This window comes from Schistocerca piceifrons, chromosome 8 (assembly GCF_021461385.2).
Source record: "Schistocerca piceifrons isolate TAMUIC-IGC-003096 chromosome 8, iqSchPice1.1, whole genome shotgun sequence".
NCBI classification, from domain to species: Eukaryota; Metazoa; Arthropoda; class Insecta; order Orthoptera; family Acrididae; genus Schistocerca; species Schistocerca piceifrons.
In genome coordinates this window covers 11,611,186-11,626,466 of record NC_060145.1, presented here as the reverse complement: position 1 = coordinate 11,626,466, position 15,281 = coordinate 11,611,186, and the positions used below count along the sequence as shown (strand labels likewise).

General features: G+C 39.6%; 1 protein-coding gene across 2 annotated transcripts in view; it reads left to right on the top strand.

Moving 5' to 3' along the window:
• The window catches only part of LOC124711415 (neurogenic locus notch homolog protein 1-like), a 170,988-nt gene that overhangs the window by 136,489 nt on the left and 19,218 nt on the right, over window positions 1-15,281 (top strand). Inside the window, exon 8 of one of the 2 annotated variants that reach the window (XM_047241475.1) lies at window positions 14,547-14,572. The exons of the other annotated variant lie outside the window; for it this stretch is intronic. Coding sequence (XP_047097431.1) covers window positions 14,547-14,557 — 11 coding nt within the window. The 3' untranslated portion in view covers window positions 14,558-14,572. Of the gene's footprint in view, window positions 1-14,546; window positions 14,573-15,281 lie in introns of those variants that run through there. 2 annotated transcript variants of the gene reach the window in all.

The window sequence follows — 15,281 nt, the reverse complement described above, 5'->3', positions numbered from 1 at the left end:
TCTCTATCTCCTCTGTCAACCCGATCTGGTACGGATCCCACACTGATGAGCAATACTCAAGTATAGGTCGAACGGGTGTTTTGTAAGCCACCTCCTTTGTTGATGGACCACATTTTCTAAGGACTCTCCCAATGAATCTCAACCTGTTACCCGCCTTACCAACAATTAATTTTATATGATCATTCCACTTCAAATCATTCCGCACGCATACTCCCAGATACTTTACAGAAGTAACTGCTACCAGTGTTTGTTCCGCTATCATACAATCATACAATAAAGGATCCTTCTTTCTATGTATTCGCAATACATTACATTTGTCTATGCTAAGGGTCAGTTGCCACTCCCTGCACCAAGTGCCTATCCGCTGCAGATCTTCCTGCATTTCGCTACAATTTTCTAATGCTGCAACTTCTCTGTATACTACCGCATCATCCGCGAAAAGCCACATGGAACTTCCGACACTATCTACTAGGTCATTTATATATATTGTGAAAAGCAATGGTCCCATAACACTCCCCTGTGGCACGCCAGAGGTTACCTTAACGTCTGTAGACGTCTCTCCATTGATAACAAAATGCTGTGTTCGGTTTGCTAAAAACTCTTCAATCCAGCCACACAGCTGGTCTGATATTCCGTAGGCTCTTACTTTGTTTATCAGGCGACAGTGCGGAACTGTATCGAACGCCTTCCGGAAGTTAAGAAAAATAGCATCTACCTGGGAGCCTGTATCTAATATTTTCTGGGTCTCATGAACAAATAAAGCGAGTTGGGTCTCACACAATCGCTGTTTCCGGAATCCATGTTGATTCCTACATTGTAGATTCTGGGTTTCCAAAAACGACATGATACTCGAGCAAAAAACATGTTCTAAAATTCTACAACAGATCGTCGTCAGAGATATAGGTCTATAGTTTTGCGCATCTGCTTGACGACCCTTCTTGAAGACTGGGACTACCTGTGCTCTTTTCCAATCATTTGGACCCTTCCGTTCCTCTAGAGACTTGCGGTACACGGCTGTTAGAAGGGGGGCAAGTTCTTTCGCGTACTCTGTGTAGAATCGAATTGGTATCCCGTCAGGTCCAGTGGACTTTCCTCTGTTGAGTGATTCCAGTTGCTTTTCTATTCCTTGGACACTTATTTCGATGTCAGCCATTTTTTCGTTTGTGCGAGGATTCAGAGAAGGAACTGCAGTGCGGTCTTCCTCTGTGAAACAGCTTTGGAAAAAGGTGTTTAGTATTTCAGCTTTACGCGTGTCATCCTCTGTTTCAATGCCATCATCATCCCGGAGTGTCTGGATATGCTGTTTCGAGCCATTTACCGATTTAACGTAAGACCAGAACGTCCTAGGATTTTCTGTCAAGTCGGTACATAGAATTTTACTTTCGAATTCACTGAACGCTTCACGCATAGCCCTCCTTACGCTAACTTTGACATCGTTTAGCTTCTGTTTGTCTGAGAGGTTTTGGCTGTATTTAAACTTAGAGTGAAGCTCTCTTTGCTTTCGCAGTAGTTTTCTAACTTTGTTGTTGTACCACGGTGGGTTTTTCCCGTCCCTCACAGTTTTACTCGGCACGTACCTGTCTAAAACGCATTTTACGATTGCCTTGAACTTTTTCCATAAACACTCAACATCGTCAGTGTCGGAACAGAAATTTTCGTTTTGATCTGTTAAGTAGTCTGAAATCTGCCTTCTATTACTCTTGCTAAACAGATAAACCTTCCTCCCTTTTTTTATACTCCTACTAACTTCCATATTCAGGGATGATGCAACGGCCTTATGATCACTGATTCCCTGTTCTGTACATACAGAGTCGAAAAGTTCGGTCTGTTTGTTATCAGTAGGTCCAAGATGTTATCTCCACGAGTCGGTTCTCTGTTTAATTGCTCGAGGTAATTTTCGGATTGTGCACTCAGTATAATGTCACTCGATGCTCTGTCCCTACCACCCGTCCTAAACATCTGAGTGTCCCAGTCTATATCTGGTGAATTGAAATCTCCACCTAAGACTATAACATGCTGAGAAAATTTATGTGAAATGTATTCCAAATTTTCTCTCAGTTGTTCTGCCACTAATGCTGCTGAGTCGGGAGTTGGTAAAAGGAGCCAATTATTAACCTAGCTCGGTTGTTGAGTGTAACCTCCACCCGTAATAATTCACAGGAACTATCCACTTCTATTTCACTACAGGATAAACTACTACTAACAGCGACGAACACTCCACCACTTGTTGCATGCAGTCTATCCTTTCTAAACACCGTCTGTACCTTTGTAAAACTTTCGGCAGAATTTATCTCTGGCTTCAACCAGCTTTCTGTACTGTATACAAATGAGTATACGACTTGCTGCTGCAGCTGCTTATCCAATGACGGCAGGGAGCACACTGACTGTGACCAACCAACACTGGCCGTTCAAAACAAAAACAGAAGACAAACGACTACGCGAAGTTACACTATTCAGGTACTAAAACGCGATATTACAACTCTCAAATACTATAATACGCCCGAAATTTATGAAATAAACAATGCAAGTACCAAAAACACGCAAAGAAATTAAGAATTAAACTATGTAACAAATGAGTGAGCTAGGAGTATACGACTTGCTGCTGCAGCTGCTTATCCAACGGCGGCAGGGAGCACATGTCTGCATACGTCTGTTGATTGATTTAAGATGAAAGACTTAAGAAACTACTGCCTCAAGTTCATGCACTGTGCTGTGACACATGTGGGGGGGAGGAGGGGGGGGGGGGGCAGGAGCACCTGACTGTGTCGATGGATGACAACAGACCGTGCAGAGGTACCCATCTTTTACAGAATGGTGCAGTGTGCCCAGCAATCTGGACAGTCTGGACACGAGTGTCAAGTGGTCAGGACACCACGGCAGACCACACTGCTTACATCAACGAGGCATGACAGGCTGTTAGAGGCCACAGAGACATCCAAAATTGATGAATCGCAATTCCACTGGCAAGAAAAAGATTAACGAGAATTCTGCACCCGAAGTGGTGGCTGGACCGCTGCTACCCGAGGTTGAGTCACGAGGTCTTAATTCGCAGCCTTCACAACCTCGAAAGAGGGGGTGATTTTCAAAATATCTTCTAAGAAATGCTTGTCCAGTTTGAGGGCTGCAGTACGAACTTTGACAGCCAGTTTGACCACAACATCTCGGATCGGTGAATCTGCTTATGAAGTTTTGTAAGCCGTATTTGCACAAGTGAAATTGCAACGTCGACTCAGCTTGCAAATCCGTCACACAGAAGTGGTACAGCTGACCAGGCCACTTGTACTGATGGAACTTGAAGCACAATGTGACAACGTGGAATCGTTGTGAATAATAACTGGAAAGCAATGAACACATCTCCTCGCACATGAGCACAACTGGATTCGAGAGTGGAGCCAAATTCTTTAGCAAGAAAAATATTGCCGAGGAAGCCCAGGAAAGGAAGAGCAATTGTTGGAGAGCATCATCCAAATCCAGAAATGTGGTGAAGTGGTGTTTCAGCCTTGGCAGATACTTGTAGCAGAGCCTCCTTTCATCATTAAATGGCAGAAACACATGTGGGTGGAATTCTGCCTGGTAGGTGGCCCCAGCCTAGGTGGTTTGGGAACCCCAAACCCATAAGAGATCCGAGAAAAAGTTGAAATTGTTGTAGGGACTGCTGTTGCTGCTGGAGGAGCAGCCGCTGTTGCTGTTCCATGCGTTCCACAGGCTCGGCATCCGCGGAGCACTGTTACTCTCTTACCGCGATGCGAGTTATAGTGACCAGAATCGGACAAGTCCGGGAATGACATCAGAACCACCTGTGGCTAGCTGACTGGCCAATAGCATCGGCAGCATTTGTCCAGAGAGCAATAGGTGGACAACACTCGAGAATGACAGGCAAGGGAAATGGCACAGCAGAATAACAAGTCCAAATGGCGAGCCAAGTTCGAATACTGAGACGTAGCAAATTCGGGACTGAGGCAACGACGTGTAGAGAGATCTGTGTGGCAATGCAGAGAAATCACAACTAACAGATGGAGTGTCCAGGGCGTGCTGTCAGATTGAAAGGATGGCCGTGAGCCCTGATAGGCCAGTCGGGCGGGCATCGGTGACGGCGGTGCCTGCAATTGCCAGAATGCCGCCTAGTAGCCGTCGTCAGTGTCCGTACTGTCTAGCGAGTCATCAGACGTGCCTGGCCGGGATACCAGAGATAATCTGTTGATAGCACTGATATTGAATCGGCAACAAATTTGTGTACTATGCTTTAAATAAAAGACCATCTTCTGTGTTTATAAGCAATGATCAAATGCGGCAAGAGCCCATTAGAAGTACTGTAATCGAATTGTTGCTGAAGTCAACTACGACAGAGCAGTAAACAGGCGTGAATCACTTAACTTCCACAGCAGTTAAGTACAACATAGATGCATCAGGCAATAACTGTTGTAACTGCAGGCAACCACTAAGGAAACTGGAACAATGGATGATGTAAAGAAACAAACAGTAACCAAAAAAGAACAATTAAAAATCCTTGCCTTTGTAAACAATATATTCGTGTATTTCCAATATATTGGAAACAAATTAATACAATACCAGTATATTAATGTAGTACCATCTAGGTAAAATTGACTCATTTGTGATGGAATACATAATGTATTATTTATAAAACTCTCAACGGATACAGACATAAACTAAGTTTACAACATGAAAAACAAAGACGTATTGAGATGAAAAACAGACTTATGGAACAGTTGTTAGTCAAATAGAAAACACTCATCAGGAAACATGCACCATGAGACAGAGAGCTTACACAAACAGCACTGCACATCTGTCAGATTACTCACTCACTACATCACTCCCTCCTCAGTGTCAGTGAACCTAAGGTTCATAAACACTCGCCATCCCAAACGTCTGACAACTGTGTTGTGATCCAGAGGCTGCAGGTCAGTAGCATGGTATCGCCACGAGTTGCATTGTGTTGCTCGCATCCTTGTATTCGTTTTGCACATCTCATTGATTACAGCTTGGAGTTCCTGGGGTTTTAGATGCAAGTTTAGCCTATTTACTGTAATCATGGTTCTACACACATACTTGCTTCATGACTGCAAATCATTTAAAATGAATGTTTGTTAAACACTATACCCTTTTTGAAATGCTCACTTGTAATTATAAGATCTGTGTTCATAGGTGCTACACAAAGTCAGGTGCACAAATGAAGGAGGTTATTGTGTCAGCAGAATATTTGCTGGGTAATTGTAGTGCTGTAGGCTAACTAAAAATAGTGGTTACTGTTCAATCCGACGGTCTATGAAGTTACATCTTAATGTGGTCCTCCAGGTGTCGGTGTGGTATTTCTACTGTGTTGTTTGCAGCAGGATGGTGGACTGTTTGAATATGTCTCATTTCCAACAGTGATGCCAACGCTTTGAGAAGAAGGGATTTGAATTGCCTGCCACAGTCAAGTCGGCACGTGTTAAATTACCGATCAAACATCTTTCAGTCCTTGTTCATACTTTTCCAGACATGTAGTTGGTCTCTCTACTGGATGTGAAGACTATGGACTGTGGATGTGGCAGTATGGCAAATGTCCTTTTTTCTGAATGGTTGATGTCACAGTGCAACATTACACTAGACTCTTGCTAAACCGGTCATTCCTCGCACATCTGGGTGCCGGATTAGCGGAAGTGCCAGATTGTTGAGAGTGTCTAAAATTTAGTATAAACACATAGGGTTTGTACTTTATCAAATCAAAACATACATGCATTACTACAGAAAACTTAGTCCTTGAGTACGTACATGCATATTAGTATAACTCGGCGTTCACTACTAAACATGTCCCTAAGCTTTAGTTGTCACCATGAAGATACGCAACGGTAGCATGCTTTATCACACAATGGCTTCACAAGCATTTCATAGGTCCTGTCATGTTTCTGTTTGTTGCATAATGTACTCCAGGAAGATGTCTCCAACTTCCTTCATGTTCTCTCCTCCTATGCCCTCTTCTTTATCAGTTTCATCGTAACTTTCCTGTGAGCTTATGATTACCTCTTTTGTGTTGAAGTTTGGTCATAAATAATTGTTCATCCAACAGTGATGCCAACCACAGTGGTTTTCTGCGAAGAACCTCAGTTCATGTTTACTGAATCTTCCGTCGGTTCTTGGTAGAACAACATTATAATAAATGAAAAGCACCAGTTTGCTTTTGTTTTACAGTATTACTTTTATTGTGTTAACCAGTTTTCGGCTTACAAGGCCATCTTCAGACATTTACTGAGTATTGTCACCAAAGAAGTTACAATGTTTGTAAACAACATTTGAAGAGAAGTTACATGTCTAGATTGAAGCAGAGACATACAGTAAGTAACATCTTTGAGAGTGTGGTGGTAATGCATTGGAAAAAAAAAAAAAGAAAAAAGAAAATGGATTAGACAGGAAAAGACTTTAAAACAAAATAGGAACGGCATTCCTACATTGTTGTTGTGGTCTTCAGTCCTGAGACTGGTTTGATGCAGCTCTCCATGCTACTCTATTCTGTGCAAGCTTCTTCATCTCCCAGTACCTACTGCAACCTACATCCTTCTGAATCTGCTTGGTGTATTCATCTCTTGGTCTCCCTCTACGATTTTTATTCTCCACGGTGCCCTCCAATACTAAATTGGTGATCCTTTGATGCCTCAGAACATGTCCTACCAAACGATCCCTTCTTCTGGTCAAGTTGTGCCACAAACTTCTCTTCTCCCCAATCCTATTCAATACTTCCTCATTAGTTATGTGATCCACCCATCTAATCTTCAGCATTCTTCTGTGGCACCACATTTCGAAAGCTTCTATTCTCTTCTTGTCCAAACTATTTATCGTCCATGTTTCACTTCCATACATGGCTACACTCCATACAAATACTTTCAGAAATGACTTCCTGACACTTAAATCTATACTCGAAGTTAATAAATTTCTCTTCTTCAGAAACACTTTCCTTACCACTGTTTCTATTAATAAACAAAAATAATAAAATAAAATAAAATTTGTGCTTGACAAGGCTACTTCTGGAGGCACAAAACATGGAGAGTGATACACAAACCAATTAAAAGAAGAAACAATTAATCAATGTAACCACAGAATACATAAGGAACTTAGGCAATATCAATAAGATAAACAGAAATAAATAAATAAATTCAGGAAAATGGAGGAGTTTGAGGGAACATACAGTAAAAGCAATCTTTGAGAGTGTGGTGGTACTGCACTTTTAAAAGGTAAAAAGGCTGAACAATACACAAATACAAAAGGAGCAAACAGAAAAAACATTAACATTATATTCAAAGCTGTGGCTATGTAACAGTTTGCATTAAATAAATGAACCAAGCCAGTCTATATGGAATACATAGACAACTTCAATAAAATAAAATAACTTAATCAATACAAGAAAATGGAAATATGTAGGAACAGAGAGCATGGGAAGTAATGAACACAGAAATGATTATATGAAGTTTATGAGAGGGGAAGTGTTGAGCTGTGTCTTGTCATTTAGTAAATTACTGAGGCAAAAAACAAAGTCAACACAATGCATTTGGTTTAACAAACAGTATTTGCAATGCAAAATTATGCCAAAATACATCTCCTTAAAGTCAAGAGGAACACCTGCTACTGCAAATAAAGCCATTGACATTGCAAGATACACGTGGATAAATGAGGAAATGGTATCATGTTCATGACGTGTGTACCCATCTAAAAGTGGTCATATGGCCATCACATCGAAGTTACACCCCTGTGAGTTTGACATTTTCAATTGAGAAGTTCGTCAAAGTGTAAGTGATCTTATTCATGATGTATTTTTGCGGCAGAACAGGAATGTGAGTGCACCTCTAACCTCAAATTGTTAACAAAAGTTTTTGTGATGTGTAATTAATGTATTGAACTTGGTTCTGTTGCCAAGTGACCAAAAAGTGCTTGAGAAAGGTTTTAAATATGCTCCTCCCCACCCTCCATCAGAAAAACAGCTGGATGTTATGAAAGTAGATATTGAATATGTTCTAACAAAAGACACCACGGCAAAATATTTAGTTGCCTTATGCGCTAAAGAAAGAAACCAGATTAAAGTGAAACATCCCATGGTCTATTGACTTTCACACCCTCAAGTTCTTAAAACAGAAATTACGACAACAAGATATCATTGCCACAAAATCTAATAAAGGCAACAGTACTGTACTTTTGAATAAATGTGATTATGTTGATAAAGTTAATGATTTCCTGAATACCACAGGTTTCCAAGTCCTTCATAAAGACCCTACTAAATTATTCAAAGAGGATGTTAAATATGCAATCAGTTCATGCAAAAGCATATTCTCTTATTTTGAAGCAAAACTGTTAACTAATATGAACCCAGTGCCTCCTAGAATGTATGGGCTTCCTAAACTGCATAAATGAGATTTTCCTATTTGTCCAGTTGTATCACCATTCACTGCTCCTTCTTACAGACTAACTACTAAACTGGATGCCTTAATTAAGAGCAAGACTAAATTCAAATCAAAGCATGGTATTTCAAACTCTGTGGACCTAGTAAATAAGATAAAAGGTATATCCGTCTCACACAGTGATAAATTAATATCCTTTGATGTCTGCAGTTTGTTTTCCAACATACCAATGGTGGAATGCATTGATATTCTGACAGAGCTGATGCACAAGCCTAATGTCAATCCTGGAATTGAATGACTTGAGACTGGCCATTCAGACATGCTTGGCACAGAACTATTTCCAGTTCCTAGGGACTCTTTATAAATAATTAGATGGCTCCGCTATGGGTTCGCCTCGTAGTCCACTGTTGGCTGAAGTATTTATGGATCATTTTGAACAAAATTTTCTAAAAACAGAACCTTCGAGTGCAAATATCAAATGCTGGTTTAGATATGTGGATGATGTCCTGTGTATGTGGACTGGTACTACAAGACAGCTCAACACTTTGAATAAATGTGATTATGTTGATAAAGTTAATATAAAATAATATAAAAATATTCAGTTCACAATGGAGATTGGCAGCAAATCCACAAACTTCTTATATCTCACCACTGACATCTGTACACACACACACACACACACACACACACACACACACACACACACACACACACACATTATTTCAAAATTTATAGAACAACTACAGGCACAGTAATACCTTCTTGCTCACAACACCCCATAGCTCACAAACATGCAGCTTTCCACTTGATGGTACACCATCTCATATCTATCCCCATGTTCAGAGATGATTTTAAAGCAGAGTTAGATACAATCAAATTTATTTTCACAGCCAATGGCTTATTGGCCACATCTTGTACAGGAAACAAAAACAGAAAATTATGCCCCACCTCTATGCCCCATCTGCTTCCTCATCCTCGTCTGCAAGAAATGGTGTGCACTACCATATCTAGGAGAGGTGTCACAGATTGTAGCCAAAGCACTGAAAGCCTGCAAGTATAGGGTTTCCTCCTATGTTAAGAACACAACAGCCCAATGTATTTTCAATAGCAAAGATAAAATCCAGTTATTAGCCAAAATCGGGTATACAAAATTACCTGTTCTGATTGTGACAAGTTTACATTGGCCAGCCAGGCAGAGACAAAACAGCTAGGCTGGCTAAACATGAACACAGCTGGATGCTGCAGAATTCTGACTGCATTTGCTGAACATGTACTGAGTGAGGTTCATAACTAACAGCCAGTGTCCCATAAACTCAATCTGCTGGAAGCCCTAGAAATTAACAAACATCTAGCCCACAGTCCACATCTAATCCTAAATGAGCAGACACAGCTCAACACTTCCCCCTCTCATAAACTTCATGTAATCATTTATGTTGTCTATTACTTACCACACTCTCTGTTCATACATATTTCCATTTTCCTGTATTCATTAAGTTCTTTTGTTTTATTGAAGTTGTGTGTGTATTCCTTATAGACTGTAGTTTCAATTGTTAATGCTTTCTTTTAACTGGCACTTATATTACTGTCCATGTTTAATACCTCTTGTAGTTGTCTCATCAAATATTGGTTATATTTTGCTTGGTTCATTTATTTAATGCAAACTGTTACATAGCCACAGCTTTGAATATAATGTTAATGTTTTTTCTGTTTGCTCCTTTTGTATTTGTGTATTGTTCAGCCTTTTTACCTTTAAAAAGTGCAGTACCACCACACTCTCAAAGATTGCTTTTACTGTATGCTCCCTCAAACTCCTCCATTTTCCTGAATTTATTTATTTATTTCTGTTTATCTTATTGATATTGCCTAAGTTCCTTACGTATTCTGTGGTTACATTGATTAATTGTTTCTTCTTTTAATTGGTTTGTGTATCACTCTCCATGTTTTGTGCCTCCAGAAGTAGCCTTGTCAAGCATGAATTTTATTTTATTTTATTATTTTTGTTTATTAATAGAAACAGTTATGTAGGACTACTGTTCCTATTTTGTGTTAAAGTTTTTTCTTGTCTAATCCATTTTTATTTATTTTCTGTTCAATTTTTTGCTTTTTCAGTGCATTACCACCACACTGTCAAAGATGTTACTTACTGTATGTCTTCTGCTTCAGTCTAGACATGTAACTTCTCTTCCAATGTTGTTTACAAACATTGTAACTTCTTTGTGAAAATACTCAGTAAATGTGTGAAGAGGGCCTTGTAAGCCGAAAACTGGTTAACACCATAAAAGTAATACTGTAGAACAAAAGCAAACTGGTGCTTTTCATGGATTAACCTCAGTTCAGTTTATATCTAATTTCGAGTTTCTGTTTGAGGTTTAGCATAACGCGATTCCCTTTAGGTGCCATGTTAATGATCCACAATGAAAGCCACAATTTTAGAGTGTACTGGAATACTGAACATTATGATTAACTAACAACATCGTTTCAGATGAAATTTCATTATTGTAGGCATCATTTCAGGTTGAACGACAAGAAGCTGGAAATGTGCCAGATTACGGAGAGGCCAGACTACAGTGGACCGTATTAGCGAGAGTTTAGTGTTCTTTGGAGCTTGACAATGTGAAGTGTAGAAGCTGTATACCAGACTTGACGTGATAAAACAATTTAACTCATCTCATGGCAAAATCAAACAACGGAAAATCCAGGATAGAATGTAAGAATATAGCTCCAGCCACCAGGGACTGTCATTGTGTGTGTGAGTTGCGGTTCCATGAGTGTGTATGTGTGTATGTGTGTGTGTGTGTGTGTGTGTGTGTGTGTGTGTGTGTGTGTGTGTGTGTGTTTCTATTTTTGACAAAGGCCTCGTTGGCTGAAAGCTAATTTTATGACTGTCTCTTTGTTGTTCCTTTCTGTGACTCACCATCTGAGTACTACTAAGTGCAGAATTTGAAAAGTGTCATTTCAAGGTAGTACATCTACTGGTGCATTTTGTTCTACATCAGTGTATCTAAGTAACACAATTGGGTTAGTGTTGGATTATCAGTTTTTTTTCTGTGGAAAGCTTGTGTAATTAGTATGTGATCTGTGAGGAACATGAACTGACATCCATTTAACTTGTATCAAAGCTCTTTCACTGTGGCAAAAGCAGCACACAACTTGTCGTTCTTTGCAGACCACATCATCTGTGCTGGAGAAAACTAACAGTTGTCAATGCTGGTTTTCACATCACTCCAACAGCAACTGGAGATCTGCCTATAATAAAAGCTGTAGGTGTAAGCATTAACATGTGTACTAGGAGAACAGTGTGTGCGACAGCAAATTTCGCGTTAGTAAGCAGAACTTTCACGTCTTTTCAGTGAAGACAAAAATTTAACATTAATGTAACATGATCGTATGACCTAAAATTTTATTTGTTTATCCACAAAATCATGTTCATGATATGGGATACAAGCTATGGCTATTGAAGGAGCATAAACCATATGGTACATTGGTTTTTAAATATACATGTGGAGTAAAGGACAGTGTGTGTGTGTATGTGTCATATACAACAATAGTTTTTAAACAGCACTCTGTATGTTTAAATAAGAATAATTGTCATTTAACTACCATAACATGCAAGATTAATACACTTGGATAAAATTAAATTTGTATGTTACAAAAATTGGTTTCTTGAAATTCAGAAACAGAATAAAAACAATGCTGGAGCATTATACTGTAACAGTCTTCCTGAAAGAGTTTTTATTACTTTGTCAGATGAATGTTACCATCGCCAAATTCATATCATTATTTGTTTCAAAGGTGTATATGTTGACAGTCATATTGCAAGCTAGGCACTTTATTTTCGCCTAACAAATATTTTCTTGTGTATTTACCCTAGAAATGAATGCCACATGAGATGACTGAATTAACTACAGCAAAGTATATGGTTTTAAAGCTATTCAAATCGCTCCTTAGGCTGAGAACTCACTCCAACATTCCTTTGTAGCGCATTGTCTATCCAGAACCCCAGGAATTTAGTATCACTGACCTGTTCAACAAATTTCTCGACTATAGCTATCATTTCTATATGCATTGTATGGTGCTTTGATGGGCAGAAGGTCATACAGTCTGTTTTATTCATATTAAGAAAGAGGTTGTTATCATACAGCCTTTCACAGCCAAGTCAGCTGTCATCTACTGTGGAGTAATTTTACAAGGGAGGAGGCTTGTAGAATCAGCAAATAACAAAGGTACTGTTGAGGGTAGGTAGGTGTTCGTGGGAGTCATTAATAAAGAGAAGGAAGAGGATGGGGACTTAAATTGAGCTCTGAGTGACTGATATTATGTCTGCCAAACAATGGAAAATCCAGGATGGAATGTAATAATATTATGAAAGGGAAAGTTGCTACTCCCCATGTAGCGGAGATGCTGAGTCACAGACAGGCACAACAAAAAGACTCCCACAACTAAAGCTTTTGGCCATTGTCCTTCATCACACACACACACACACCCATGCAAAAACAACTCGCGCACACTAGTCATGTGCGCAAGTTGCGTTTGTGTGTGTGTGTGTGTGTGTGTGTGTGTGTGTGTGTGTGTGTGTGTGTGTGGTCTATTGTTGATGAAGGACAAAGGCCGAAAGCTTTAATTGTGGGAGACTTTTTGTTGTGAATATCTGCGACTCAGTATCTCCGCTACATGGGGAGTAGCAACTTTTCTTTTCGTAATATGTGATATTAAATCTGAACAGATTCTTCTTCCGTCATGTGTTGTTGTTTCTGCTGTTTGATAGACGAGACTGAAACCTTTCATTACAGACTCCTATACCTTAAGCATTCAGTTTGCATGGAAGCAGTGTGTGATTGACTCAATAAAATGCCTTTATAAAATCAATAAAAAGTCGAAAAGCATAGTGTTTTTCATTAAATACCTGTATTATCTGATCAGTAAATCAAAAGAGAGCCTCATTGATGATTTACTTTAGTGTACACAATGATTCCGGTTGTTTTGGATACTGTTGAGAAGAAGTTTATATATTGGTAGTTGTTGACCTTGAGCTTGTCCCCCTTCTTGAGGGGATCATGAAGATTTTGAGTGGTTGAGGGAAAATACCAGTACCAAATGAATAGTTGATTATTTTGCAAAGAGGCTGTACTGTCTCATTATCAATCTGTCTACTTACATAGCTGGGTAAACTATCAAGGCCAGATGAGAGAGACTTTTTCATGTTTTTATTAATTAAGAGAATATTCTTCAAAGTTGTAGACATAAGAAAAAGTTATTTGTCAAATTTTATACACTTTGGAGGGAAAGATTTTGTTGGTGGAGAGTGACCAACTGAAACACCGCTAGCTATTTCAGTAAAGCATTTATTAAATGTATAACAAATGCATTTGGTGTCTATTATGTTTTGCCCACTATGATTCTATGTGACATCAGCTTGTTGATAATATCCCACATGGCTTTACATTTGTCATTAGAATTGTTTATGTAGCCTTCGTCTGCTAGCTGTTTTGCATTAGATATTATTTTACAAAGGACCTTCTTGTACAGTTTGGAATAACTTTGTAAATTTGGATACTGTGTTTTTATAATTTGCACATAGAGTGACCTCTTAGTCTTGCATCACATTCTCATACCCTTTAGATCCATCTGTTATCAGTTTTCCTGGTTGAATGCTGTATTTTAACTCATTTTACTGGGAAGACCATATTGAAGTGATGGCAAGGAATAGGAAGTTTTCTTATCTACACGATTTGCTCGTGATGGATTACATAATTCATTAGCTCCCAGTCCATGCAGATATGAACTATGATAATGAGATACAAAGTAAACAATTATCGCAGGATAGACACTGTGACACAGACCTTACACAAACAATACAGCAGCATGCTCATCAATTGTCAGACTGCTTGCATTCTACATATTTAATATTTCATTCATGTTAATTGGATGAAAGAATTCAAATTTAGTCTGAAGGTGTAAACAAAAGTGAAGAAATTGATTTCTGCCAATTTGACATTCAGATTTTGAGTCCATGTAAGCTGTGTGATGTAAAATAATTCACAAGTATAGAAACGTTATTTAAATTTTTATTATACACTGGTCTCATCATCTGCATTAGTGTTCAAATATAAGTAACATATATAACTTACTGACATAGTGTTGTATAAGTACCTTTGCCCACAGGTCGCCAGTAAGTAATCAGACTCAGACTGCAATACCTTCGGAATACACAGGTATTGGTCCAAAGAAAAGTTATTAATTTATGCATGATGGTGATGCACAGTGCACAAACTAGCATCTCACATTGCAGTGCACCCCACCAGCTTATAAAAGTTTTACTGTACTCATTTACCTCTAAAAATTCGAGAGTGGAAAACATTTATATATATTGTACATATTTTCATTAGGGCCTTACTAAAGAGAGAGTCTCTCACACGACCAATGGGGCCAAGACTGAGGTCAAGCATTCAGCAGTATAATGCACTGCTGGGCACAGTATCTTCGACTTCAGTGGCAACTTCCCATCAGTGTACTAGATCCCGGTACCTGTTTCTCAGATGTACGTAGACGAGAATCGTATCGGTGACATGTCCTCCGGCCCCCCTGTTCTCGTGGCTTCAGCAAGTGCTATACTTTGCGCCACACCTGCGCGTTCTGTCCCCCCCCCCCCCCCCCCTTCCATTTCACCCCATCGCTCTATGTGTTCCCTGTTTGTTCCTCATTGTCTCTTCCACGTCTACCACTCCCCCATCGCAACTGGACCGATTCGGAGACTTCGCTGTGCACCACGTGCAACTCCCCCACTCCATACTGGAGTGAGTCCACAGCACAGTGCCATGCCGTGCTGTGTCGCACCACATTCCTAGCATGTGGGCTCGTCACTACCACAGTGCCCCCCCCCCTCCCCCCCACAGCCAA